Source organism: Pan paniscus, chromosome 1 (assembly GCF_029289425.2).
Source record: "Pan paniscus chromosome 1, NHGRI_mPanPan1-v2.0_pri, whole genome shotgun sequence".
Classification (NCBI taxonomy): Eukaryota; Metazoa; Chordata; class Mammalia; order Primates; family Hominidae; genus Pan; species Pan paniscus.
In genome coordinates this window covers 25351344-25377294 of record NC_073249.2, presented here as the reverse complement: position 1 = coordinate 25377294, position 25951 = coordinate 25351344, and the positions used below count along the sequence as shown (strand labels likewise).

General features: G+C 42.8%; 2 protein-coding genes across 3 annotated transcripts in view; one reads left to right on the top strand and one right to left on the bottom strand.

Annotated features, from left to right (window-relative positions):
* FBXO28 (F-box protein 28) overlaps positions 1–11519 on the top strand; it is a 43147-nt gene extending 31628 nt beyond the window's left edge. Inside the window, exons 4-5 of one of the 2 annotated variants that reach the window (XM_003814898.4) lie at positions 2625–2820; positions 6823–11519. In XM_003814898.4, the coding sequence (XP_003814946.1) occupies positions 2625–2820; positions 6823–7217 (591 nt within the window). In that variant the 3' untranslated portion in view covers positions 7218–11519. The remainder of the gene's footprint in view (positions 1–2624; positions 2821–6822) is intronic. The other variant, XM_008967772.5, reaches the window with a different exon arrangement.
* An 11243-nt stretch (positions 11520–22762) lies between these two features.
* Positions 22763–25733, bottom strand: LOC100990819 (zinc finger protein 706-like). The gene has a single exon (XM_055107700.2). The coding sequence runs from the start codon at positions 25132–25134 to the stop codon at positions 24904–24906; it is 231 nt and encodes a 76-aa protein (XP_054963675.1). The 5' UTR covers positions 25135–25733; the 3' UTR covers positions 22763–24903.
* Between the last annotated feature and the right edge of the window lie 218 nt (positions 25734–25951).

Here is a 25951-nt window from a genome sequence, read left to right as displayed (position 1 = left end):
TATTATATAACTTTTAAGCTTTGAGTAGCTAGCTTCCACAAATATTTACTCTTTGGAGATATACATGTATATATAAAATTTTGTCTATTTCTAGTCCTTGAACTCCTTGAACAAGCCAAGCTGACACTGACCTTGGGGCCACTGTCATTACTATTTCTACCTGAAAGACTTTTCTCCCCATATCTTCAATTGATCAGTTCTTCCTCATCCTTCAGTCTTACCTTACAAATGGCAAAGAATCCTTTCCCAACCACCCATCTCATGTTATTCCTGCCTTTCCTGATAGAAACTGTCACATTACCCTCTTTTTTCCATGTGGCACTCCTTTAAATTATTTTCCTGTTTAGCTTCATGAGAATGATAATCTTGTCATCCTTATTTACTGTTTTTTACTCTAGTACTTTGAAAAGTGACAAGTACATAGTAAGAACTCAATTAATACTTGAATAATGTTTATCTTACAAGTTATGATAGGCTTACGTAATTAAATTGTAAGTCCAAGGGAAAGTACTCCATTTTTCATTTCTTTATATATATAGTTCCTAACATAGTAGTTCAGTAAGTTTTTATTGGGGAAAGGGGTTATCTTCTTCTAAAGTGAGCTCATAATATAGTAATATTGCCAGAAATAAATGTGTTTTCTCCTTTGGCAATCAGCCATCATCCAAAATTCCTCTCCTGAACTCCCATCCTGTGTCTCAAGCCACCTGCTAGCAAATATCACCTACATGTCCCATGTGATTCAAAATCACACATCTCATCTCCCATTGCATCTGCCTACGTACACCACCTCAGCCCAAGCCATTTCCTGTTCAGTTCTCCAAGCCCACAAACCTGGCCTCTCCAATGATGTCTTCTCAGGCTTATGATAAGGACACATCCTAAGGTTAGATTTTGCTGACATTTATTAAGCATACATCATGCTCCATTAACAATGATCATTATATTATGCTGAGAGTCTAGAAAATCTGAAGGGCTATGAATTTGTCCTGACACGATTCTGCAAGATTGTTTCTCTGGCTGTGCTCAGCAGCCTAAATAAGTAAAGGAGAAGGGAAGATGGATTATAAGATTGATCCAGAGTTGGGAGCAAGCTAGATAAATGCAGTGGGAGGAATATGTGGGATGCCAGGTTGTTTGAGATTTTGGTGACAGAATGGTTTGGTTGATTAACCCTCAGTTCTTATGAGGTTAAGGGCCCATAGATGTCATCCAGATTGGGGTCTTTAGAAATAGGAATTTTAGGTCGGGCATGGTGGCTCACACCTGTAATCCCAGCACTTTGGGAGGCCAAGGAGGGTGGATCACCTAAAGTTAGGAGTTCAAGACCAGCCTGGCCAACATGGTGAAACCCCATCTCTACTAAAAATACAAAATTAGCCAGGTGTGGTGGCACATGTCTGTAATCCCAGCTACCTGGGAGGCTGAGGCAGGAGAATCACTTGAACCCTGTGGTTGGAGGTGACAGTGAGCCAGGATTGTGCCACTGCACTCCAGCCTGGACAACACAGTGAGACTCCATCTTAAAAAAAAAAAAAAAAAGGAATTTTATCTTCAGGTCTATTCTGAAGCCACAGGGAAGAATTAAGGATAACCTCACCGAGATGAAAGCTAATATCACAAATGCCTAAGGAAGGTTCACTTACTGTTCCAGCAAGAGAGTTAGGTGTTCTCCCCATTACAATTATCATTAAAACAAAAAAGGATCTTCTGCTACCTTTTGGTGGTGACAAGGAAGTGACAAGACTTCATTCCAATCCGTAACAAGTCTCAGAGAAACAAAACTTAAAGGGATAGAGCACATGGGGGCAGTATTAAAAAGAGCAGAGAAATCAGGCTGAGTCCCTGCAGCTTAGGGGAACAGATTCAGGTTTGGAGGATTAATAAAATGGGTTTGGGCAATCTCCAACCCTACCCAGCTCCCATACAGGATTTAATTTCTTAGTTTAGTCCTCTAGTGTCTATAGCAATTTGTATACCTGTTTGTATCACTTATGTACACACATTATCTCCCCAGTTACACTGTGATTTCCTTCAGGGTTAGAAGCTTTATTTTATTCATCCTGATTCCTCAGTCCCAACATAGTACCTGATACATAAAAGGTACTTAATAAATGCAAGTATGAAGTATGTAACAGGCCGGGCACAGTGGTTCATACCTGTAATCCTTGCACTTTGGGAGGCCGAGGTGGGTGGATCCTGAGGTCAAGAGTTTGAGACCAACCTGGACAACATGATGAAGCCCATCTCTACTAAAAATACAAAAAATTAGCCACACGTGATGGCAGGCGACTGTAATCCCAGCTACTTAGGAGGCTGAGGCAGAGAATTGCTTGAACCCAAGAGGCAGAGGTTGCAATGAGCTGAGATCTCACCACTGCACTCCAGCTTGGGCAACGAGTGAAACTCTGTCTCAAAAAAAAAAAAAAAAAAAAAGTACTGTAACAAGCCCAAAAGCCATGTGTTATAAATAGCAATATTCATCAGTGGCCAGTACATCACTTAAATCACCCTACAGGTCTTTACCGGAATTGCAAAACAAGCAGTTACTTCTCTGCCTGTTTAGCTATTTTCTTTATTAAAAAAGAAAAATCTAAAGTGCTAATGAGAATTCATTATTTTAGGTGATTGATGAGATTTATCGTGTGTTGAGATATGTCAATTCTACCAGAGCCCCTCAACGAGCTCATGAAGTACTTCAAGAATTAAGGGATATATCCTCTATGGCAATGGAGTACTTTGATGAAAAGATTGTTCCAATTTTAAAGAGGAAATTACCAGGATCAGATGTTTCTGGAAGACTCATGGGCTCTCCTCCAGGTATCTCTACTTTATAATCATGCTTGTACATAATTTTGTAACTTGCTTCCGGTTTTTTTCCACTTAACCAGTGTCTTGAACGTTTCTGTGTTAGTAGTTGTTTATTGGCAGCATCATTTTTAATGAGATTGGATAATCAACTATAACTTACACAACTAATCCACTAGTTAGGCTCATTTCTTGTTTCTAGCTTTTCAGTACTTATACTCTGAAGAACAATCTGAGCGGTCTTGTGACTAAATCTTTGCACATATCCATATTGACTTACAATAAACTTATTAGAAATAGAATAGCTGGGCCCGGCCAGGCGCAGTGGGTCACACCTGTAATCCCAGCACTTTGGGAGGGCAAAGTGGGTGGATCACCTGAGGTCGGTAGTTCAAGACCACCCTGGCCAACATGGTGAAACCCCGTATCTACTAAAAATACAAAAATGTGCTGGGCATGGTGGCACACACCTGTAATCCTAGCTACTCTGGAGGCTGAGGCAGGAGAACCGCTTGGACCTGGGAGGCAGAGGTTGCAGTGAGCCAGATTCGCGCCATTGCACTCCAGCCTGAGCAACAAGAGCGAAACTCCATCTCAAAAAAAAAAAAAAGGAAATAGGATTGCTGGACCAGGCGCAGTGGCCCACGCCTGTGGTCCCAGCACTTTGGGAGACTGAGGCGGGAGGATCGTTTCAGCCCAGGAGTTCGAGGTGAAAAGTTACATACAGATGCTCCTTAATTTACGATGGGGTTACATCCTGATAAACCCATCATAAGTAGAAAATATTGTAAGTCAAAAAATGCACTTAATACATGAACCTACCAAACATCATAGCTTAGCCTAACCTACCTTAAACATGCTCAGAACACTTCCTTAGCTTACAGTTGGGCAAAATTATCTAGCAAAGCCTATTTTATAATAAAGCATCCTTGTGTAATTTACTGAATTCATTTTCTATTGTACTGAAAGTGAAAAACGGAATGGTTCTGTGGATACCTGGAGTACAGTTTCTACTAAATGTCTATCACTTCCATACCATCGTAAAGTCAAAAAATCATTAAGTTGGCTGGGCGCGGTGGCTCACGCCTGTAATCGCAGAACTTTGGGAGGCCAAGGCAGGCCGATCACCTGAGGTCAGGAGTTCAAGACCAGCCTGGCCAACATGGTAAAACGGTGTCTCTACTAAAAAATACCAAAAAATTGGCTGGGCGCGGTGGCTCATGCCTGTAATCCCAGCACTTTGGGAGGCCAAGGCGGGCGGATCACAAGGTCAGGAGATGGAGACCTTCCTGGCTAACATGGTGAAACCCCATCTCTACTAAAAATACAAAAAGTTAGCTGGGCGCGGTGGCGGGTGTCTGTAGTTCCAGCTACTCAGGAGGCTGAGGCAGGAGAATGGCATGAAACCAGGAGGCGGAGCTTGCAGTGAGCCGAGATCGATCGTGCCACTGCACTCCAGCCTGGGTGACAGTGTGAGACTCCGTCTCAAAAAAAAAAAAAAAAAAATTAGCCAGGCGTGGTGGCGCATGTCTGTAGTCCCAGCTACTAGGGAGGCTGAAGCATGAGAATCACTTGAACTCAAGAGGCGGAGGTTGCGGTGAGCCAAGATCACGCCACTGCACTCCAGCCTGGGCAACAGAGTGAGACTCTGTCTCAAAAAAAAAAAAAAATCATTAAGTTAAACCATTGTATGAGGACCATCTATATTTTTTTATGTTTCTGATGAATTAATATTCATTTTTTAAAAAACAAATATACCAGATAAAATGCCAAAAACTCTTCAGGGACATATTTGGTGAATTATTTCAGCCCCCAAAGTGTCTGCCTGCTACTTTATTTTTTATTTTTTATTTTTTTTGAGAGGGAGTCTCACTCTGTCGCCCAGGCTGGAGTGCAATGGCATGACCTCTGCTCACTGCAACTTCCGCCTCCCAAGTTCAAGCAATTCTTCCGCCTCAGCCTCCTGAGTAGCTGGGATTACAGGCGTGTGCCACCACGCCCGGCTAATTTTTGTATTTTTTAGTAGAAACAGGGTTTCACCATGTTGTTCAGGCTGGTCTTGAACTCCTGACCTCGTGATCCGCCTGCCTCAGCCTCCCAAAGTGCTGGGATTACAGGCATGAGCCACCACACCCGGCTGCTACTTTAAAAGAAAGGGTTCATAAGGCTATTTTGAACAGTATCACTTCATCTGTGCTAAATAACTGTTTTTGCAAAAGTATATTGGCTCCTAGAGATTTGTGCCTTTATCTACTGAAAGACTAAATTATTTAATGTCCCTAACTCTGGCAAGTACTTTAAATTAGGAAAGAATTTAGTAAAACTTTTTGTTTTGTTCAGATTAGTTAGCTCCCTGTAGTACTCAGTGAGGCAACCGAGTGGCTTTCTGTAATTGAGTAATAAAGCCTACACATCTCAGCATTAATGTATCTGTTATTTATTGAGTACCTATTATGTGCACAGCACTGTACTGTGTCCTGTGGAGACTAAAAAGAAGTGTAATACGTGGTGTCTGCTCTCAAGGATCTTACTATTTCAAAAGGTAAGACATACCCAGACTTGAAGTTAAATTATCATAGGCAAAACAAATAAGGCAATGTCCAATTAAATGTCAAATGAGAGCAGAGAAACAATTTTAAGGTAGATAAGATCAGTGTTGGCTGGTCTGATGGAAACATCACAGGAAGTAACGATTGATTTAAGCCTTGGTGAATAAGTAGAAGTTGGATATGGATAAGCAGAGAGGGAAAGAAGAATGCATCCATAAAGGAAATAGATGTGCAAGGAGAAGATTAACATTATGGGTTTAGGATATGAATGGACCCATCTAGTTCTTTTAGAAAACCTTCAGTAGATAAGTTTAAAAGAAAGTAGGTTCTTTGTTTAAAATAGTTATTTTTATGCTTGTGTTACATTTCTAATTATTCCTAAAAGAATAGGTCCAAGGCCTTCCTACACCATGTCAGGAATTCTCTGTGGTCATAATGTATGATGTAACCCACTGTTTAATGGAGTCCCTATCATTTGGCTAAAGTTGAAGCCTTTGTATATAACTTAAGTGCAGAGTGAACTTAAGAACACAATACAGGCTGAGTATCCCTTATCCGAATTTCTTAGGACCAGAAGTGTTTCAGATTTCGGCTTTTTTTCAGATTTTGGAATATTTGCATTACACTTACTGGCTGCACAATCTCTTATCCACATACCCACAATCCAAAATGCTCCAATGAGCATTTCCTTGAGCATCATGTTGGTGCTCAAGAAGTTGCAGATTTTGGATTTCAGATTTCTGGATTAGAAACGTGCAACCTGTAGGTGTGTACTTCTAACTTGAAAGTTTATAGTTTGTTATGTGAATTAGATAGAAAATAATTATTTTCTGGCCGGGCGCAGTGGCTCACACCTGCAATCCCAGCACTTTGGGAGGCCGAGGCAGGCAGATCACGAGGTCAGGAGATCCACACCATCCTGGCTAACATGGTGAAACCCCGTCTCTACTAAAAATACGAAAAGAAATTAGCCGGGCGTGGTGGCGGGCGCCTGTAGTCCCAGCTACTTGGGAGGCTGAGGCAGGAGAATGGCGTGAACCCAGGAGGTGGAGCTTACAGTGAGCCAAGATCACGCCACTGCACTCCAGCCTGGGCAATAGAGTGAGACTCTGTCTCAAAAAAAAAAAAAATTATTATTTTCTAATTTTACTGCTTGTATTTTGTTACTAGGTTCTAAAAATATTGTACAGTATTTTAAATTCAAGTTTATGCCATTGAATGCCCTTCTCCGTTTCCTGGCAGTCTACATACTGCCACATGAGCAGGAGAATCAGAATTTAAACTCATTTATAGTTAAAGTAAGGTGTTAAATGATGATGATTAACCCAATTGACCGAATGGATTGCAAAGAAGAAGAAATTATCAGAAGTGACATAGTAAGGGTATTCCATTTTTAAATAAGTGTAAGTATTACTGGTAGAGAAACATTTTAAGTGACTGACCCTTTTGAATTATTCCTCCACAGTTCCAGGACCATCTGCAGCCCTAACAACAATGCAGCTCTTCTCCAAGCAAAATCCTTCAAGACAAGAGGTTACCAAACTCCAGCAGCAGGTTAAAACAAATGGTGCTGGCGTGACTGTTCTCAGGCGTGAAATTTCTGAGCTTCGCACCAAAGTGCAAGAACAGCAAAAACAGCTTCAAGACCAGGACCAGAAACTGCTAGAGCAGACCCAGATCATAGGTGAACAAAATGCACGGTTGGCAGAGCTAGAACGCAAACTCCGAGAAGTAATGGAAAGTGCTGTAGGAAATTCCTCAGGGTCCGGGCAGAATGAGGAGTCTCCTCGGAAACGAAAAAAGGCCACGGAAGCCATAGACTCTCTTAGGAAATCTAAACGTCTTCGGAATAGAAAGTAAATTGGAATGTGGTTCTAGTTCCAGAGGAAGACACAGCTTAGTAGCTTAAGCAGTTATGCATATCAGGATACTGTGAGCAACATGGTGTCCCTTAAGCTTCTAGGCTTTCAGAACACAACTTAAACTTGAACTCTTATGGTTGGGACATTCTTTTCCTGCTTCTCCTGATTGAACTGATGCACAGAATCTTTTTACTTTGCAATAGATTTGTACTAACCAGACCTGTTCTATCATGTTTTGAGGAGTTAACTTTTTTCTGTGCAGATAATGTTGAAAGTAAGTTAATTTGTTTCTGCATATATGCACATACATACGTAAGGATCTTAAACCCAGTCTTGACAGACTAGAAGTTAAGTTTAATACAGAAAATGTCCTGTTCACTTGAAAGAAAAGACCTACTTTTTAAATGGACACTATCTTGGTTCTTTTTTTTTTAAGTCGTCTTTTTGTTATAAGTGACCTTTGTCTGGAATGTCTGAAAAGTAGTTAATGCTTTTTGGTATTGAAGTAATGGGTAACTAAAATGGACTTCCATAGTATTGACTGTAGAAGGAGCCTCTACAGTATTGACTATATATTTTTATAAACTACTGGCAAGGAACTTACCCAGCTGTTATACATGTTTTCAATTCTCTTTGGGGGCCATGTCCTACATTTGCATGGATGGATGCATGCATTGCCTAGTCAACTCACTTAAAAAGCTCTTGCACTGGTATTGATCTTGAACCTTTATACTTCTCCACTTTTTAGAGCAGTGTCTTAGTTTATTTAAACGCTTAACATCTTCCACCGCAACAGCTTGCCTCTAGAGGGGGGATTGTTCATCCATTTGTCCTCCAGTTTTATAGGAACAAGAGACTATTAAAGCCCATTGCTTTATCTGTTCTCTGTAGGGTTCAGGTACACTGGCTAAGGCAGAACCCCAAATTTCAAGGCTCTTTCTATCAATATTGGACCTCTGGGAGCTAATACTCCTCTTTGCTCACCACCATGTGATCATTGATCAGATGTGGTGAGTGAGTAGGGGACTCGACTTGCGGGATGCAGTTTTGCCATTGCAGCAAAGTTCATTGAGGAAAATTGTACCATGAAAAAGCATTTTGATTATTTCATTTCTGGAGGATGACCTTGAGGGAAGCTTTTTAATATTAGTTTCAAGCTTTCCTTACCCTACAACTTTAAACAAAAGCTTTAATTTTGTTTGCACTCCTATTTTGAGCTTGTAACTGGAAAAGCATGTCTTGCACTGTTCAACCTCCTGAGTGGTCACTTTAACAACCTCCAAATTGTGTACAGTGGTTATTTTCCCCAGTTGTATAGTTTTGAGACATTCAATTATCACTGTCTTAGTTGTATTTTAATTTACTAAATTATGTAGCTATTTGACTGTTAAGTTCTTTTAAACAACTGTTGCCTTGGGCTTCAGTTATTTAAAGTAAATTTAGGTGTAATATAGAAAACTGTCCCTTTCCAGGTGGGAGCTTAACACCTGTATAAAACCTAAGGTTTTGGTAAGTACCTTAGTTGAATAAAAGCACAAGGTTATCACCTTTTTTATCCGTCCACCGTGACATGGTTATGCATCCTTTAGATTAACCTCACCAAATGGAGCTTTTTCTATCCATTTTTAATATTGTCCTTACATAATATTGTCCTTAGATTTTGATCAATTCTATGTCTGACTTTGAAATTCCATTTACAATGTAGTATGTTTTCAATGAAAAACCATAAAGTAACATCCAAGTGTTTCATGGTTTGTTGGGAAGGTAATTTTAAAATAAAACAATTTCCAAAAAACATTTGTCAGCCAAGGTCATCCATAAAAGTCCCCGTTTGGAACTCGTTTTCTCAGCACTTCTCATTTTTATAATCATAGTATTTAGCCATATTAGCATATCTTTAGAGGAGGCCTGGTGGAATACCCGGGGCCTCTACTAGTCTGCTTTTCCGGTCATAGGAAGACTTTTTTTTTTTACGTATCAAAGTATGTGTTTACAGATTTACAGAGTGTGATCCGTATGCATCAAAGGGATACAGCCCCAGACTGTTTCTTTAATGGTCATTCATGAACTATTAAAAGTTTCCTGAATTTCTTTTTAAACTACATCTAGATAGCCTAAACATCTGTGTAGTCTTCCATTAGTTAACATGTGTATAGGGCTTTCGTAATAAGTAGTCACACTGTTAGAAGGTAAATTTTCTATTACAAAATCCAAATTTCTATTGCATACACTTATAATCATCTATTCATAAAGCTAATTCATTGTACTTGTTAATGCATGAATGTTCCATGCAGTAGGAGAATAAAGCACTACAGTTCGGTTGTTCAAATCTTAAATCTTAGGCTATTTAGCTAAAACATGTTAGGATATTGCCTTCACCACTTGTTAGGACAGTTATTTGATAGCCATTATGCTTACCTATGGATAGCATAATGGTATTTAAGGTTCAACAAACCGCAGATTATTATGATCAGCTAGAACTGACATATGTTACAAGAAAACTGTAAATTAACCTCCTGAGAGAACCATTCTGCCCTGCATTTTAAGTCAGGTATTTAAATACTGTGCGTTGTTAATATTGCGTTGTCTTAGTGCAACATTTCTTAAAGTATTCCCGTCATCTTCCTTGGCTGTTTTTCAGAGGAGACGTCTCCATGTTAATGGGTCCTTCCCACATAGAAATGTATTCTGGTACAGCGCTGCACACATGGATAGCAATGTGAAAAGGCATGCCTAAGAGACAGAAACGGCTGACCTTACCCCACCCCAGCCGGATCCTCTGCTTATCTCCCACATGCACTTGGCTTAACTGGTTTTCACAGATTCTGAGGTTATAGAACCTGTTGTTTTTCAAACTCCTGTACAGAGCCTGGAAATAATGGAGCAAACGCAAATGTGTTGAGAGTCATTATACTTTAAAATAGTTTTAAAGACTATTGGGGTACCATCAGGTCAAAAGCCACTGATTTGGGAAGCAATTTTTTTGTAAAACACTTTTTTTGGAGTACTGAACTTTACAGGGGCTTGCCTTAATCTCTATTTAGTAGTTTCAAGATGTATGCGCAATTATTCTACGTGTTAAAAATGTTAAAATATTCTATGTAGCCCCAAAGGTGGGTAAAACAGTATAAGTAATGCCTAAATTAATAAGCTAAAAGGTGTCACTACAGCTGGATTTTTGAGAGAAAATGGACATAAAACTAGGCTATGTGTAATAAAAATAATGGCACCTTAAGATTGCACTATTTTACACATTATTTTATATGCCATTTCATAGCCTGCACTTTAATCTCCAAAGAAACGATGTATGATGTCCCACTTGTTCCTTATTCTTAATAAACTTTTTCCTGAGACAGGGCACTTAATTCTATTTTACTATACTGAATTAGTTTCTTGGAGGTAGATTCATTTCTTGAGTTCTCTGTTTCCTTAGCCATAATATTTTCTAGGATCCGGGAACTCCCTATATTGTCTATTTCCAACATTATATAATTTTAATTTAATGTAATGTAAATCTCATACTTGGTGATCAGCACATTCTTATATCCTGCTCTAGCAATGAGTACCCATTTGTTACACTTACCAAACTCTCTAAAAACATATACTGTGAGTAAGATTTGAAGCCAGGAATAAAAGGCAGTCTGAAAGAAAACGTCCTATACGATGCAGTTGTTTGGAAATGGCTGATTTCTGATATGAAACCCAACTTGATACACTGTTTGGTTCTTTGACTTGGGATCTATCTTAATTGCTTTCACTAGTACACAAAAGGTTAAGTTAAAACTACTTTAAACTTGTATAGCCTGCCATCTGAGGTGAATTATTTTCAAAAAATACTAAATCTATGAACTGAGACTAGCAATTAGTTGGCTGCTCCCTACCATGATTTTACTTTTAATAGCAATACAGTTATATTGGTGATAAATATGACAGGCTTAAGTACTGCCGTCCTTTTGCATCTTCCTAAGCATCTTGGTTAAATTTCTGAAGTTGAAAAATTAGATCCAGATTTCTTCTGTTGTGTCTGAAGAGAACCATGACATTTAGAAGTATATTGGTAATCTATTAGGTCCATTGGCAAAGTATATTGGTCCATATTCAAACCTATTCCAAAAGGTTAGAAGTGTTTAAGATTCCTTTATTGTGGTACCATGTCTGTTTACCTATGCTTATGAGCAACAATAAATTACTAGTTTACCTTCTGGAATTTTAATTGTTATAACCTAATCAATTATTGGAAAGTGAAAAACACCTCCCGGTCACACAACAGGGTACGTAAATAAATGTGTTGTTACCAGTGCTACTTGTTTTCTTTGTATTTCATGCACAAAAGAATATGGAGCTCTATTGCTAACATACCATATTGATAGCTACTGTCTTTTGGAGCACTGTACTGTGTGTTTTACAGATGTTACAGTGGTCCTCACAGCTACCTTATAAAGTAGGTTTTACTCTACATGGGGAAGTTGAACTCAGGCTAAGCAACATGTCCACAGTGTTATGCAAGTAAGTGGCATAAGTGGGATTTGACCCATGAGCTCTGAAGTTTATAAACTTGCTACTACACTACACTACATCCTAGAAACCTGAGAACAATGAGACTCTGAACTTAATATAAGCAAGACCATCCCACACATCCACTAGAAGCAGTCAATGCCCAAATCACTAATGCTAACAGTAGTATATAGAACTGAGATCAAGAAAAGGCTGGGCTAGGCTGGGCACAGTGGCTCACACCTGTAATCCTAGCACTTTGGGAGGCCGAGGCGGGGCAGATCACGAGGTCAGGAGTTCAAGACCAGCCTGACCAACATGGTGAAACCTCATCTCTACTAAAAATACAAAAATTCGCCGGGCGTGGTGGCAGGTGCCTCTAATCCCAGCTACTCGGGAGGCTGAGGCAGGAGAATTGCTTGAACCTGGGAGGCAGAGGTTGCATTGAGCCAAGATTGTGCCACTGCACTCTAGCCTGGGTGACAAGAGTGAGACTCCGTCTCAAAAAAAAAAAAAGCTGGGCTTGGAGGAGGCAACTTTTAAGGTTATTTGCACACGAGGGGTTCACCCTAGGTGTACAACTAAAAGAGAATGTTTTAAAGGCTTCCAGAACCTGTAATCTTAAAATCAGAGAAGTCCTGGCAGTAGATGTGCGCTAAGGCTACTGACATGTCTAAAGTCACCTTCTGGCCGGGTGCGGTAGCTCACACCTGTTACTGCAGCATTTTGGGAGGCCAAGGCGGGTGGGTCATTTGAGGCCAGGAGTTTGAGACCAGCCTGGCCAATGTGGCAAAACCCCATCTCTATTAAAAATACAAAAATTAGCCAGGCATGGTGTCGCACACCTGTAGTCTCAGCTACTAGGGAGGCTGAGGCATGAGATTCGCTTGAGCTGGGGAGGTGGAGCTTACAGCAAGCCGAGGTCACGCCACTGCACTCCAGCCTGGGCAACAGAGCAAGACTGTTTCAAAAAAGTCACCTTCCTATATAATATATGCTGCTGGTCAGAAGAAAAGTAGCAACTACCAATTCTTTCACCCTCGACTACGTCCAGTTCCAAAATTAAATGGTTAGAATTTCAACAAAATAAAATCATATAAATCAGTTTAACCTGTTCCTTAAAGGTGTAACTGATAGGGAATTGCTGAAAACAATTCTCTGAAGAAGAGAAAACTTATCTAAGTGCTTTAACCCCAGCCTGTAGACAGCTTAAGATTTTCAGAAAAGAGATCACAGATAACTTTATACTGTGGGTGAGGGTGACAGCAGTGGTGTCAATTTTCCTAGCACCATTACTGCATTCTAGTCATCCAGATAGCCTAGAAAGATAAAGGTGGCTACTGTGTATCCCAGTCTTCAGAAGGTAGATGAGGGTGGAAATTTGAATTTTCATATTCTCCAGGTGGCTCAATTGCTGTGTAATAGATTCACATTATTAGAAACCAAGGATCTTCACCAGTATTCTTGCTTTTTTGCTTTTCTTTAAAAACTTTTTTAAAAGATCTCACCTGTATGAACTTTCCCATGTTAATTGCTGAACCAATTCTTACAGAATTCATTAAAGATGATGTTCTTTCCAAAAAGATGTATCTCAACTCGCTGGTATACATTCCTCTGGGTTTTTTGTCTGTTTGTATGGAGTCTCTGTCGCCCAGGCTGGAGTGCAGTGGCGTGATCTTGGCTCACTGCAACCTCCGCCTCCAGGGTTCAAGTGATTCTCCCGCCTCAGCTTCCCAAGTAGCTGGGATTACAGGCGTGCGCCACCATTCCCACCTAATTTTTGTATTTTTAGTAGAGATGGGGGTTTCACCATGTTGGCCAGGCTGGTCTCGAACTCCCGACCTCAGGTGATATGTCCGCCTCGGCCTCCCAAAGTGCTGGGATTACAGGCATGAGCCACCGCACCCGGCCTACATCCCTCTGGTTTCTGATTAATCATTTCCTCAAAGCAAAATTAGAGTAAATCGTACGCAGAAGAAATATGAGCAGTTGGGTGTTTGAGCAAAATGTACAACTGATAACTGGAAAGGAAATACAAATCAAAGATAAACTTCCCCTAATTCAATAAATTCTGTTCAAAGAGACGCAACTAAATAGCTTTCAACTTTCTCAGCTTTTGTGTTTTTAAACTCTTTTTTCCTCTTGTCCTTTGGATTGTACAAAAGTCAAATTCAAATTAACTGATTTGTTAGGAATCTGTGATGCAGCAATGTAAATAGCAAAACTGACTCCAGAATGCAACACCTAAGATGTACTTTCCTGTGATAAGACAAGGGGAACACGCTTCCCTTCTCAAAGCCAAGCCAAAGAGAATTAGCTGGGGTGGGGTAAAGAAGAGAGGGCTAAACTGCTTGTTCTTTCTTTGGAGAGTTGGAGCAAGCTTACAAGAAAGTGCTCTTTAGATAAACAGTTTCTGTAACTCTACTCTAAGAGGACACTGCCTGTTACAGTGTAGCCCATGGATCAACAGCCTCAATCACCTAGGAGCTTCTGTGAAATGTAGAATCTCTGGCCCCATTCCAGAATCAAATCTGCATTTTAACAAGATCACCTGGTGATTAGTTTGCACATTAAAATTTGAGAAATGCCACTGTAAGGCACATTTGTCATTTTGAATCTAAATGCTAAACAACCCTTAGCTCCCTATATTTAGCAATAACAAAGAAAATGGAGAGAGAGAAGAGAGGAAGGAGAGTAAAAGGGAGGAGAAAGCAGGAAGAAAATACAAAAGTTAGTATTGGTCAGGGACAGTTCTTGAAACCAGTAGAGGTCATGACCATCAGCCATCCCAAACAGAAAACAGTTTCATCGCCTTTGGTGTCTTTTTTTTTTTTTTTTTTTTTTTTTTTGAGACGGAGTCTCCCTCTGTCGCCCAGGCTGGAGTGCAGTGGCGCGATTTCAGCTCACTGCAAGCTCCGCCTCCCAGGTTCACGCCATTCTCCTGCCTCAGCCTCCCGAGTAGCTGGGACTACAGGCGCCCACCACCTCGCCTGGCTAATTTTTTGTATTTTTAGTAGAGATGGGGTTTCACCACGTTAGCCAGGATGGTCTTGATCTCCTGACCTCGTGTTCCGCCCGCCTCTGCCTCCCAAAGTACTGGGATTACAGGCTTGAGCCACCCTGCCCGGCCAGGAAATTTATATTACAATTCCCACCAGTATCAATCCAGTCACTACCATTTGAGAATAAAGAAATTATTTTTAAAAATACACTTTGGGAGGCCAGGGTGGGAGGATCGCTTGCATCTAGGAGTTCACGACCAGCCTGGGCAACATACCAAGACTTCGTCTCTACCAAAAACAAAAATTTTTAATTTAAAAATTAAAAAAAAAAAAAATTAGCCAGGCTTGGTGGCATACACCTGTAGTCCCAACTACTTGGGAGACTGAGAAAGGAGGATCACTTGAGCCCAGGAGGTCAAGGCTGCAGCGAGCTGCCACTGCACTCAGCCTGAGTGACAGTAAGACCCTGTCTCAAAAAATAATAATAAAATATCCATCAATAGGAGACAGGGTTCATAAATTGGGATATATCCTTACAATAGAATACTAGGCACCAGTAAAAATAAGAAAATTATCTATATGCTAAGAAATATTTCTGACCGGGCGTGGTGGCTCATGCCTGTAATCCCAGCACTTTGGGAGGCCAAGGTGGGCAGATCACTTGAGGTCAGGAGTTCAAGACCAGCCTGGCCAACATGGTGAAACCCCATCTCTACTAAAAATACAAAAAGTAGCTGGGCATGGTGGTAGGTACCTGTAATTCCAGCTACTCGGGAGGCTGAGGCAGGAGAATCGCTTGAACCCGGGAGGCAAAGGTTGCAGTGAGCTGAGATCATGCCACTGCACTCCAGCCTGGGAGACAGAGCGAGACTATGTCTCAAAATGAAAAAAAAAAAAAAAAAAAAAGGCCAGCGTGGTGGCTCATGCCTGTAATCCCAGCACTCTGGGAGGCCGAGGTGGGCGGGTCACCTGAGGTCAGGAGTTCGAGGCCAGCCTGGCCAGTGTGGTGAAAACCTGTCTCTACTAAAAAATCCAAAAAGTAGCCAGGCATGGTGGCGTGTGTCTGTAATCTCAGCTACTCAGGAGGCTGAGGCAGGAGAATCACTTGAACCCAGGAGGTGGAGGTTGCAGTGAGCTGAGATTGTGCCACTGCACCCCAGCCTGGGAGACAGAGTGAGACTCTGTCTCTAAAAGAAAAAAAATATATATGTATTTCCAAGACTGCTAAGGGAAATAACAAAATACAGAACAATATTACAGTATACTAACTTTTGTGAAAAATAAAGAGGGAAATAATATAGAGTCGTGCTGAATAACGACATTTCAGTCAACAAGCAGCAGCATATTTTATGACAGTCCCATAAGATTATACTACCATATTTTTACTGCTTCTTTTCTATGTTTATGTGTTTAGATACACAAATACCACTGTGCTACAAGTGCCTACAGTATTCAGAACAGTAACATGCCATACAGTTTTGTAGTCTAGCATCAATAGGCTGTACCACATAGCCTAGGTGTATATAGTAGGCTAAACCATCTAGGTTTGTGTAAGTAAACTCTATTATATTCATACAACAAAATCACTTAATGATGCATTTCTGAGAGCACATCCCCATCTTTAAGCAGTTCATGACTGTACTGCTAAGTAGTGGCATGCATATGCATAAAGAAACTCTAGGCCGGGCACGGTGGCTCACACCTGTAATCCCAGCACTTTGGGAGGCTGAGGGGGGCAGATCACTTGAGGTCAGGAGTTTGAGACCAGCCTGGCCAACATGGCGAAATCCCACCTCTACTAAAAATACAAAAATTAGGCAGGCATGGTGGTCTGTGCCTGTAGTCCCAGATACTCAGGAGGCTGAGGCAGGAGAATCACTTGAATCTGGGAGTCAGAGGTTGCAGTGAGCTGAGATTACACCACTGCACTCCAGGCTGGGAGAAAGAGAGAGACTCCATGTCAAAAAAAAAGAAAGAAAAGAAAAAAAATTCTAGAAAAATGCACAGGGAATCAATAACAGTGGTTATATTTTGGGGTTTGACAACATAACAACAGGAACAGGAGCTGGGAGGAGCTTATCACTAGACACCTTCTGTATGTTTTTCTACTTTTTTTTGAGACGGAGTCTCGCGCTGTCGCCCAGGCTGGAGTGCAGTGACGCAATCTTGGCTCACTGCAGGCTCCGCCCCTCGGGGTTCACGCCATTCTCCTGCCTCAGCCTCCCCAGTAGCTGGGACTACAGGCGCCCGCCGCTACACCCGGCTAATTTTTTGTATTTTTAGTAGAGACAGGGTTTTACCATGTTAGCCAGGATGGTCTCTATCTCCTGACCACGTGATCCGCCCGCCTCGGCCTCCCAAAGTGCTGGGATTACAGGTGTGAGCCACGGCGCCCGGCCATGTTTTTCTATTTTTAAACCATGGAAGTGTATTCAACAATTAAACCAGCTGCTATAGACTGAAAGTTTGTGTCCCTGCAAAATGTATGCCTTGAAGCCTAATCCTCAAGGGGAGGAGACTAGGAGGTTGGGCTTTGGGGAGGTGATTATGTTCATGAGGGTGAAGTCTTCATGAATGGGGTTAGTGTTCTTTTAAAAGAGACACCAGGCTGGGTGCGGTGGCTCACGCCTGTAATCCCAGCACTTTGGGAAGCCGAAGCAGGCGGGTCACCTGAGGTCAGCAGTTTGAGACCACCCTGGCCAACATGTGAAACCCCATCTCTACTAAAAATACAAAAATTAGCCAGGCATGGTGGTGTGCACCTGTGGTCCCAGCTACTTGGGAGGCTGAGGCAGGAGAATTTCTTGAACCCAGGAAGCAGAGGTTGCAGTGAGCTGAGATCATACCATTGCACTCCAGCCTGGGTGACAGAGCGAGACTCCATCTCAAAAAAATATTAATTAATTAATTAAATAAAAGGGACCTCAGAAAACTCCTTCACCTCTTCTGCCATGTGAGGTTATAGCCGGAAGACGGCCATCCACGAACAAGGAAGCAGCCCCTCACCGGATACTGAATATGCCAGTGCCTTGATCTTGGACTTCCCAGGCTCCAGAATTTTTTTTTTTTTTTTGAGACGGAGTCTCTGTCACCCAGGCTGGAGTGCAATGGCACAATCTGGGCTCACTGCAACCTCTACCTCCCGAGTTCAAGCGATTCTCCCACCTCAGCCTCCCGAGTAGCTGGGATTACAGGCATGTGCCACCATACCTGGCTAATTTTGTATTTTTAGTAGAGATGAGGTTTCTCCATGTTGCTCAGGTTGGTCTCAAACTCCCGACCTCAGGTGATCCACCCACCTCAGCCTCCCAAAGTGCTGGGATTACAGGGGTGAGCCACCACGCCTGGCCTAATTTTTGTATTCTTAGTAGAGACGGGTTTTCACCATGTTGGCCAGGCTGGTTTCGAACTCTTGACCTTGTGATCCATCCGCTTTGGCCTCCCAAAGTGCTGGGATTATAGGCGTGAGCTACTGCGCCCGGCCAGACTGTTTTCTTAAAAACCAAAAGCCTGGGAAAAAAAACAAAATATCTTGCAAATGTATTCTCAATCCCAGTCAATCCCCTGCAAAACTCAGACTCTGGAAGAATGAAAGCTATGCGCTCTTTTCTCCACTCATTCATATTGTTGGCTTCACACAGATAGAAAAAGCTACTTCATCCTGCAGAACTGCTCTATCAGTTCATGGTGTTTTCCTGGATCCTGGACCCCCGCCTTCCCCACCATGAGTCACCTCTGGATCGAGTCCATCTTCTATTTGGGATTTGGAACCAGACAACCTTTGTCCCTTTTTAGCCTCTGCTGCACTCTAAGCTGTGTGATCTAAGACACGTCACTCACATTCTGGAAGTAGTCGCTTCCTCATACATGAAATGGGGGAAATTTCTCTAACCATAAGCCTGCGGTTTTGATTTCAGTGCTCACTAGTTCAAGACTTTTCTTCTTGCCTATGCCCCTTCACCCTCTTCCTTTGTCAATTTCCTTTTTCATAAGCTGTGGCTGCTGGTGAGTAAATAGTCATCTGAGTACAACTGCTTTTGCATGAGCTAGACTTGGAAGGGTGCAAATGGAAACAGATTCATTTCTTCTCAGTAACTGCTCTTTTAGACTGTCCTGTTGCATTGTTCTGCCCTGATCCCAGAAGGAATCTCGGGCAGATCCCAGAGCCTTGTAGACTCTCCTGGTCACTAACAAATTAATCACCTTTATCCAGTTATTAAAAAATCCAGCCCGATCCAAAGAAAGACTTTATTGTCTCAGTTGATTAAAGCTTCTTTCCTCTTTTTTTTCTCTTTTCTTGAGACGGAGTCTTGCTCTGTCGCACAGGCTGGAGTGCAGTGGTGCGATCTTGGCTCACTGCAGCCTCCACCTCCCGGGTTCAAGCGATTTTCCTGCCTCAGCCTCCCAAGTAGCTGGGATTACAGGTGCCTGCCACCACGCCCAGCTAAGTTTTGCATTTTTAGTAGAGACGGGGTTTCGCCATGTTGGACAGGCTGGTCTTGAACTCCTGACCTCAGGTGATCTGCCCGCCTTGGCCTCCCAAAATTCTGGGATTACAGGCGTGAGCCACTGTGCCCTCCCACTTCTTTCTTCTTTCTGTAAGTCAGGCCTGAGTTGGACTTCGGAGAAGCTTTGAGTTGGGCTTCTCCTTTTCAGTGGAGAAGGGCAGGAAGGAGGATGTCTTCCATTTCTTCTCTTTGCTTTTCCTCCTCCCCCTCCTGCAAGACTCTCTGCTGTCTAACTCAGTGGGGAGGAGAGACAGAATAAAGAAAAAAAAATCTGCATTACTGGTATGGTTGGAATCTGTCATGTGTGTCTCTTGGTTGAGGCAGAGATCACACTTTGGGGCTGTTTTCCCCAAGGCATTTTCCACTGTTGTTGTTGCTTGCTTTTTCTTTTTTTAAGAGATAAGGTCTTGCCCTATTACTCACTACATACAGGCTTGAACTCCTGAGCTCAAGTGATCCTCCTGCCTCAGCTTCCTGAGTAGCTGGGACTACCATGCCTGGCTAATTATTTTTATTTTTGATAGATGCAGAGTCTTGCTACATTGCCCAGGCTGGCCTCAAACTCCTGGCCACAAGCGATCTTCCTGTCTTAGCCTCCCAAAGTGCTGGAATTACAGGCATGAGCCACTGCTGTCAGCCCTCCATTGGTTTTTAAATAATCTCCTCACGGGTTACCTTCACCATGAATTTTTCTTCCGAGTTAACCATACAGCTGACTCATAGGAACCCCTCCTTAGCCCTAGGCATCTGGTGGTAAATGTTCTTTCAAAAAGAAGCATTAGGATGCATGACCTATGAGGCCATAGACAGCAACCAAATCTAGCCCTTGTCAAACGGTTACACATCTGGTCCACCTACACCTGATCAACCTGGCAGAAAAGCTACTATCAGCAGAGACCCTCTGTCCATACTCAGTGACCACGGACAGCTTCTGATTTCCCCTCACCTTTAGGCATGCTCAAGTCCAAGTCAGGTACCAGTTCCTGTGTCTCTCCAAACACAAAAGTCAAGTTGGAGGAATGGTTCTGAGAAACTCTTCACTTGGCTGTAATTAACAAAGCAACAGTTCCTTCTGCCACCAGAGGGTGTGCAGCAAGGATGGGCAGCACAACCTGCTACCAACTCTCTCTAAAGAAATTCTTTTCTCTTTTTTTTTTTTTTTGAGACGGGGTTTCACTCTTGATGCCCAGGCTGGAGTGCAATGGCGCAATCTCGGCTCACTGCAACCTCCGCCTCCCAAGTTCAAGTGAGTCTCTTGCCTCAGTCTCCTGAGTAGCTGGGACTATAGGTGCGCACCACTGCGCCTGGCAAATTTTTGTATTTTTTTTAAAGACAGGGTTTCACCATGTTGGTCAGGCTGGTCTCAAACTCCTGACCTCATGATCCGCCCTCCTCAGCCTCCCAAAGTGCTGGGATTACAGGCATGAGCCACCACACTCAGACCCCTTGCCCTCATTTTTGACAGATAGTTTTGCTAGACACAGATCCTTGGTTGATAAGTTTTTCTTTCAGCACTTTGAATACACCATCCCACTGCCTTCTGGCCTCCACTGTTTCTCATGAGGAGTCACCTGTTCATCATATCAGGGTCTCCTTTTCGGTGATGAGTCATTCTTCTCTTGCTGTTTCAAGATTTTCTCTTTGGCTTTCAGAATTTTATTATAATGCATCTGGGTGTGGATCTCTGTCTTGTGTTTATTCTACTGGGGTTTTTTTTTTTTTTTTGAGATGGAGTCACGCTCTGTCGCCCAGGCTGGAGTGCAGTGGCACAATCTCGGCTCACTGCAACCTCTGCCTCCCAGGTTCACGTCATTCTCCTGCCTCAGCCTACTGAGTAGCTGGGACTACAGGCGCCCACCAACACACCCGGCTAATTTTTTATATTTTTAGTAGAGACGGGGTTTCACCGTGTTAGCCAGGATGGTCTTGATCTCCTGACCTCGTGATCCGCCCACCTCAGCCTCCCAAAGTGCTGGGATTACAGGCGTGAGCCACCGCACCTGGCCTCTACTTGGGTTCACTGCATCTCTTGGATGTGTAGATTAATGTTTCCATCAGATTTAGATCATTTAGATATATTTTTCCTTTGTTTTTTTTTTTTTTTTTTTTGCCCTTTTCTCTCCTCTCCTCTGGTATTCCCATCAGCTGTATTTTGATGAGCTCAATGATGTCCCAAATTTCTCTGAGGCTCTGTTCATTTTTTATCATGGTAAATACATATAACAAAATTTACCATTTTAACCACTTTTACACGTACAATTCAGCAGCATTAAATATATTCACAAAGTTGTTCAATCATCACCACTATCCATTCACAGAAATTTTTCATCATCCCAAACAGAAACTGTATACTCATTAAAGACTGGCTCCCCACTCCCCTTTTCCCCAACCCCTGTTAATCTCTATTATTCTTTCTGTCTCTAACTTTTATAGTTTGATCATAACAATCCCCTTTTCATCAGGTTTTCATGGAGCGTAGGAGGGGTAATTCTTTGACTTAAAAATATAATTTGAAGAAAATGACTGCTTAGGAGAGAGAGACACAGAAAGAAAGTGAGAGAGAGAAAGAGAGAGAGAGAGAAAAGAGAGAGAAAGAAAAGAAAGAGAATAAGAAAGAAAAGGAAGGAAGGAAAGAAAAAAAGAAGGAAGGAAGAAAGGTGGGAAGGAGGACGGAAGGAAGGAAGGAGGGAAGGAAGAAAGGAAGGAAGGAGGGAGGGAGGGAAGGAAGGAAGGAAAAGGAGGAATGAAGGAGGGAGGAAAGTAGAGAGGGAAGAAGGGAGGGAAAAAGAAAGCTATGAAAGCCATTGACCACAGGTCGGGATGGGAATGGGGATAATTCATCAATTTTTCTACCCTGACATAACTCCCGAGAGTTCTAGACTATTCATTGGCTTTCACAGATTTGCCAAGAGGACAAATCTCAGCTTAATTAGCAAAGGATAAAATCATGAAATTAGTGGATTCCCTAATCTGGGCATGCCACATAGATGAATATGATTGCAAGGGCAGGTTTGGAAAAGGGAATGATGCCTGAATATACTGGAATTCCCAAATATTTTGGACCTCAAAGTTTGGGCTTTTAAGGAACTACCATTTAAATCTGCAGTTTGCTGTAAAGATGGTTAACAGAGTTCTGGGCCAGGCACGGTGGCTCATGCCTGTAATCCCAGCACTTTGGGAGTCTGGGGCGGGCGGATCACCCGAGGTCAGGAATTTGAGACAGCCTGGCCAACGTGGTGAAAACCCGTCTCTACTAAAAATACAAAAATTAGCCAGGCGTGGTGGCATGTGCCTGTAATCCCAGCTACTCGGGAGGCTGAGGCCAGAGAATTGCTTGAACCTGGGAGGCAGAGGTTGCAGTGAGCCACTGCTCTCCAGCCTGGCCAACAAGAGTGGAAACTCTGTATCAAAAAAAATAGTTCATTGTGCAGAATTGAACATATTTGTCAAATAATAGGCTGACCAGCCATGGAGAGAAGCTCCTATTATAGTCAAAACCTATTCAAAAATATTAATGTGGGTGGGGTGCAGTGTCTCATGCCTGTAATCCTAGCACTTTGGGAGGCAGAGGTGGGTGGATCACTTGAGGCCAGGAGTTCAAGACCAGCCTGGCCAACATGGCGAAACCCCATCTCTACTAAAAATACAAAAATTAGCCGAGTGTGGTGGCACATGCCTGTAATCCCAGCTACTTGGGAGGCTGAGGCAGGAGAATCACTTGAACCGGGGAGGCAGAGGTTGCAGTGAGCCAAGATCACGCTACTGCACTCCGGCCTGGACGTAGAGTGAGATTCTGTCTCAAAAAAAGAAAAAAATTATAGTGCATTTGAAGTGCATTCAAAAACTATGAGAACACGATTTTAGCTGTGAGCTTGTAAAAACAAAAACAAACAAAACTTATGAGAACACTTGTACCTCCCTAGCCTGAGGGGCATGATGTATAGCCTCTTTCAGGACTGATGGTACATGTCCCTTTGAATATTCACTGTGGAGAATCTTTTTTAGCAAGCATAGCTAAATTGTATCTGCTCCTCTAAACATTTGCCAGAAGAAGAAATAGTTTATTTTCAGGTTCAGGCTCTACACATTCTCTTTCTTTTCTTTTCTTTTTTTTTTTGACAGAGTCTCACTCCTTCACCCAGGCTGGAGTACAGTAGTGTGATCTCGGCTCACCGCAACCTCTGTCTCCCGGGTTCAAGCAATCCTCCAGCCTCAGCCTCCCAAGTAGCTGGGATTACAGGAGCCTGCCACCATGACCAACTAATTTTTGTATTTTTTAGTAGAGACGAAGTTTCACCATGTTGGCCAGGCTGGTCTTGAACACCTGACCTCAGGTGATCCACCTGTCTCCGCCTCCCAAAGTGCTGGGATTACAGGTGTGAGCCACCGCACCGGGCCCTCTTCTCCCTCCCTTTCCCTTTCCCTTTCTTTCTTTCTTTTTTTTTTTTTTTCTTTGACAGAGTCTCACTCTGTCGCCCAGGCTGGAGTGCAGAGGCGTGAGCTTGGCTCACTGCAACCTCCACATCCTGGGTTCAAGAGATTCTTGTGCCTCAGCCTCCCAAGTAGCTGGGATTACAGATGCGTGCCACCACACCCGACTAATTTTTTGTATTTTTAGTAGAGATGGGGTTTAGCCATGTTGGCCAGGCTGGTCTTGAACCCCTGCCCTCAAGTGATCAGCTCACGATGGCCTCCCAAAGTGTCGGGATTACAGGCATGAGCCACCACACCTGGCTTCTACACATTTTATGAGCAATAAATAATGTTGATAATCTCTCAGTTTTCTTCTTTCTTCCTGTCTCTCCCTCCCCAGTGGTCCTGCAGCAGTTCTAATCCCATTCCCATCACCAGTTGATCAGAAACCTAGTATTTTTAGGAAAGTAGCAGCCTTTATTTATTTTTTATATTTATATTTATATTTTTACTTATTTATTTATTTATTTTTGAGACAGAGTTTCACTCTTGTTGCCCAGGCTACAGTGCAATGGCGCAATCTTGGCTCACTGCAACCTCCGCCTCCTGCGTTCAACTGATTCTCCCGCCTCAGCCTCCAGAGCAGCTGGGATTACAGGCAGGTGCTACCATGCCCGGCTAATTTTGTATTTTTAGTAGATCTGGGGTTTCTCCATGTTGGTCATTTTTAGTAAATCTGGGGTTTCTCCATGTTGGTCAGTTTCCATGTGGAGAGAGAATTTTGCCATGTTGCCCAGGCTGGGCTTGAACTCCTGGGCTCAAGTGATCTGTCTGCCTCAGCCTTCCAAAGTGCTGGGACTACAGGTGGGAGCCACCATGTCCAGCCTGCATACTTTTTATGTTATCAGAAATGCTATCTTTCTCTTTGGTTACATTTCTTTTTTTTTTTTTTTCGTAAATCAAAGTACTATTTTATTAAATGAGTTATTTTACACAATATGAACATCAATATAATTACAATTGTAAAAAATTTTTTTATAACAAGGATGGACTGATTTTCATATTTCCAAATCAGAGTCAACTGTACATTTACACAGAATTGTCTTTGCATGAAGCCCAAAAGGGAACAGCATAAAAAATGAGTGTTTCTGTAGCCCCTTTATTTTTGCTGATCAACAGTTTGTTAGAAAAGCAGCTGCAGGTATGTTACCTAAGGTCTGAGACAGTAGAAGAGTCAAAGGTGTCGTGAATTCACCTGTAAACAACCTTATGCCTGAACATCGGCTAATTCTGGAGGAAGTGAAGTCTTAGGATGCTTGCTCTCAAAGTGCTGCTTGAAGGTCTTAGGGTCTGGCATTCGTGTCCTACAGACAGTGCAGGTATATATTAAGGCAGCTTTGGCAGCAGCCTTTTGGTCATGTCCTTGTTTCTTCTTTTGTCCAGCTTGCTTTTTGGCATTTTTCTGCTGAGACTGAATTTTCTGCTGTCCACGAGCCATATCCGGGCCAGGAGAGTCTTGCGTCGGAGAGACAGTGCAGCGCGAGAGGGCCGGGAGAGGACGCCGGAGGGAAAGGAAGGGGGAGCGCGCCCAGCATCGCTTGGGCCTCCTCCACCCGCTCAGGAGGGGAAACAGGAGAGCGGGGAGCACAACAGCCTCGCGCGCCCGCCGCAGCCTCAGCCTTAGGGGAGGCCACTACGCCTCTGGTTACATTTCTTGATCATGGTATCTCCCCAGCCAGGTAAGTATCTCTTTGATTACATTTCTTTTTTTTTTTTTTTTGAGATGGAGTCTCACTCTTGCTGCTCAGGCTGCAGTGCAATGGCGCTTTCTCAGCGCACTGCAACCTTTGCCTCCCGAGTTCAAGCGATTCTCCTGCCTCAGCCTCCCGAGTAGCTGGGATTACAGGCACCCGACACTACACCCAGCTAATTTTTTGTAAAGCCACCATGCCCCCCTGATTACATTTCTTTTTCTTTTGAGACGGAGTCTTGCTCTGTCGCCCGGGCTGGAGTGCAGTGGCGTTATCTGGGCTCACTGCAAGTTCCGCTTCCCGGGTTCACGCCATTCTCCTGCCTCAGCCTCCCGTGTAGCTGGGACTACAGGCGCCCGCCACCACGCCCAGCTAATTTTTTGTATTTTTAGTAGAGACGGGGTTTCACCGTGTTAGCCAGGATGGTCTCAATGTCCTGACCTCGTGATCCACCCGCCTCGCCCTCCAAAGTGCTGGGATTACAGGCGTGAACCACCATGCCTGGCCTATTACATTTCTTAACTGGTTGTTGCTGGTGTATAAAAATACAAAACATTGGCTGGG

Bases quoted from the DNA above. Each gene is read 5' to 3' on its own strand.
- LOC100990819 (XM_055107700.2), bottom strand. From the start codon at position 25,134: ATGGCTCGTGGACAGCAGAAAATTCAGTCTCAGCAGAAAAATGCCAAA.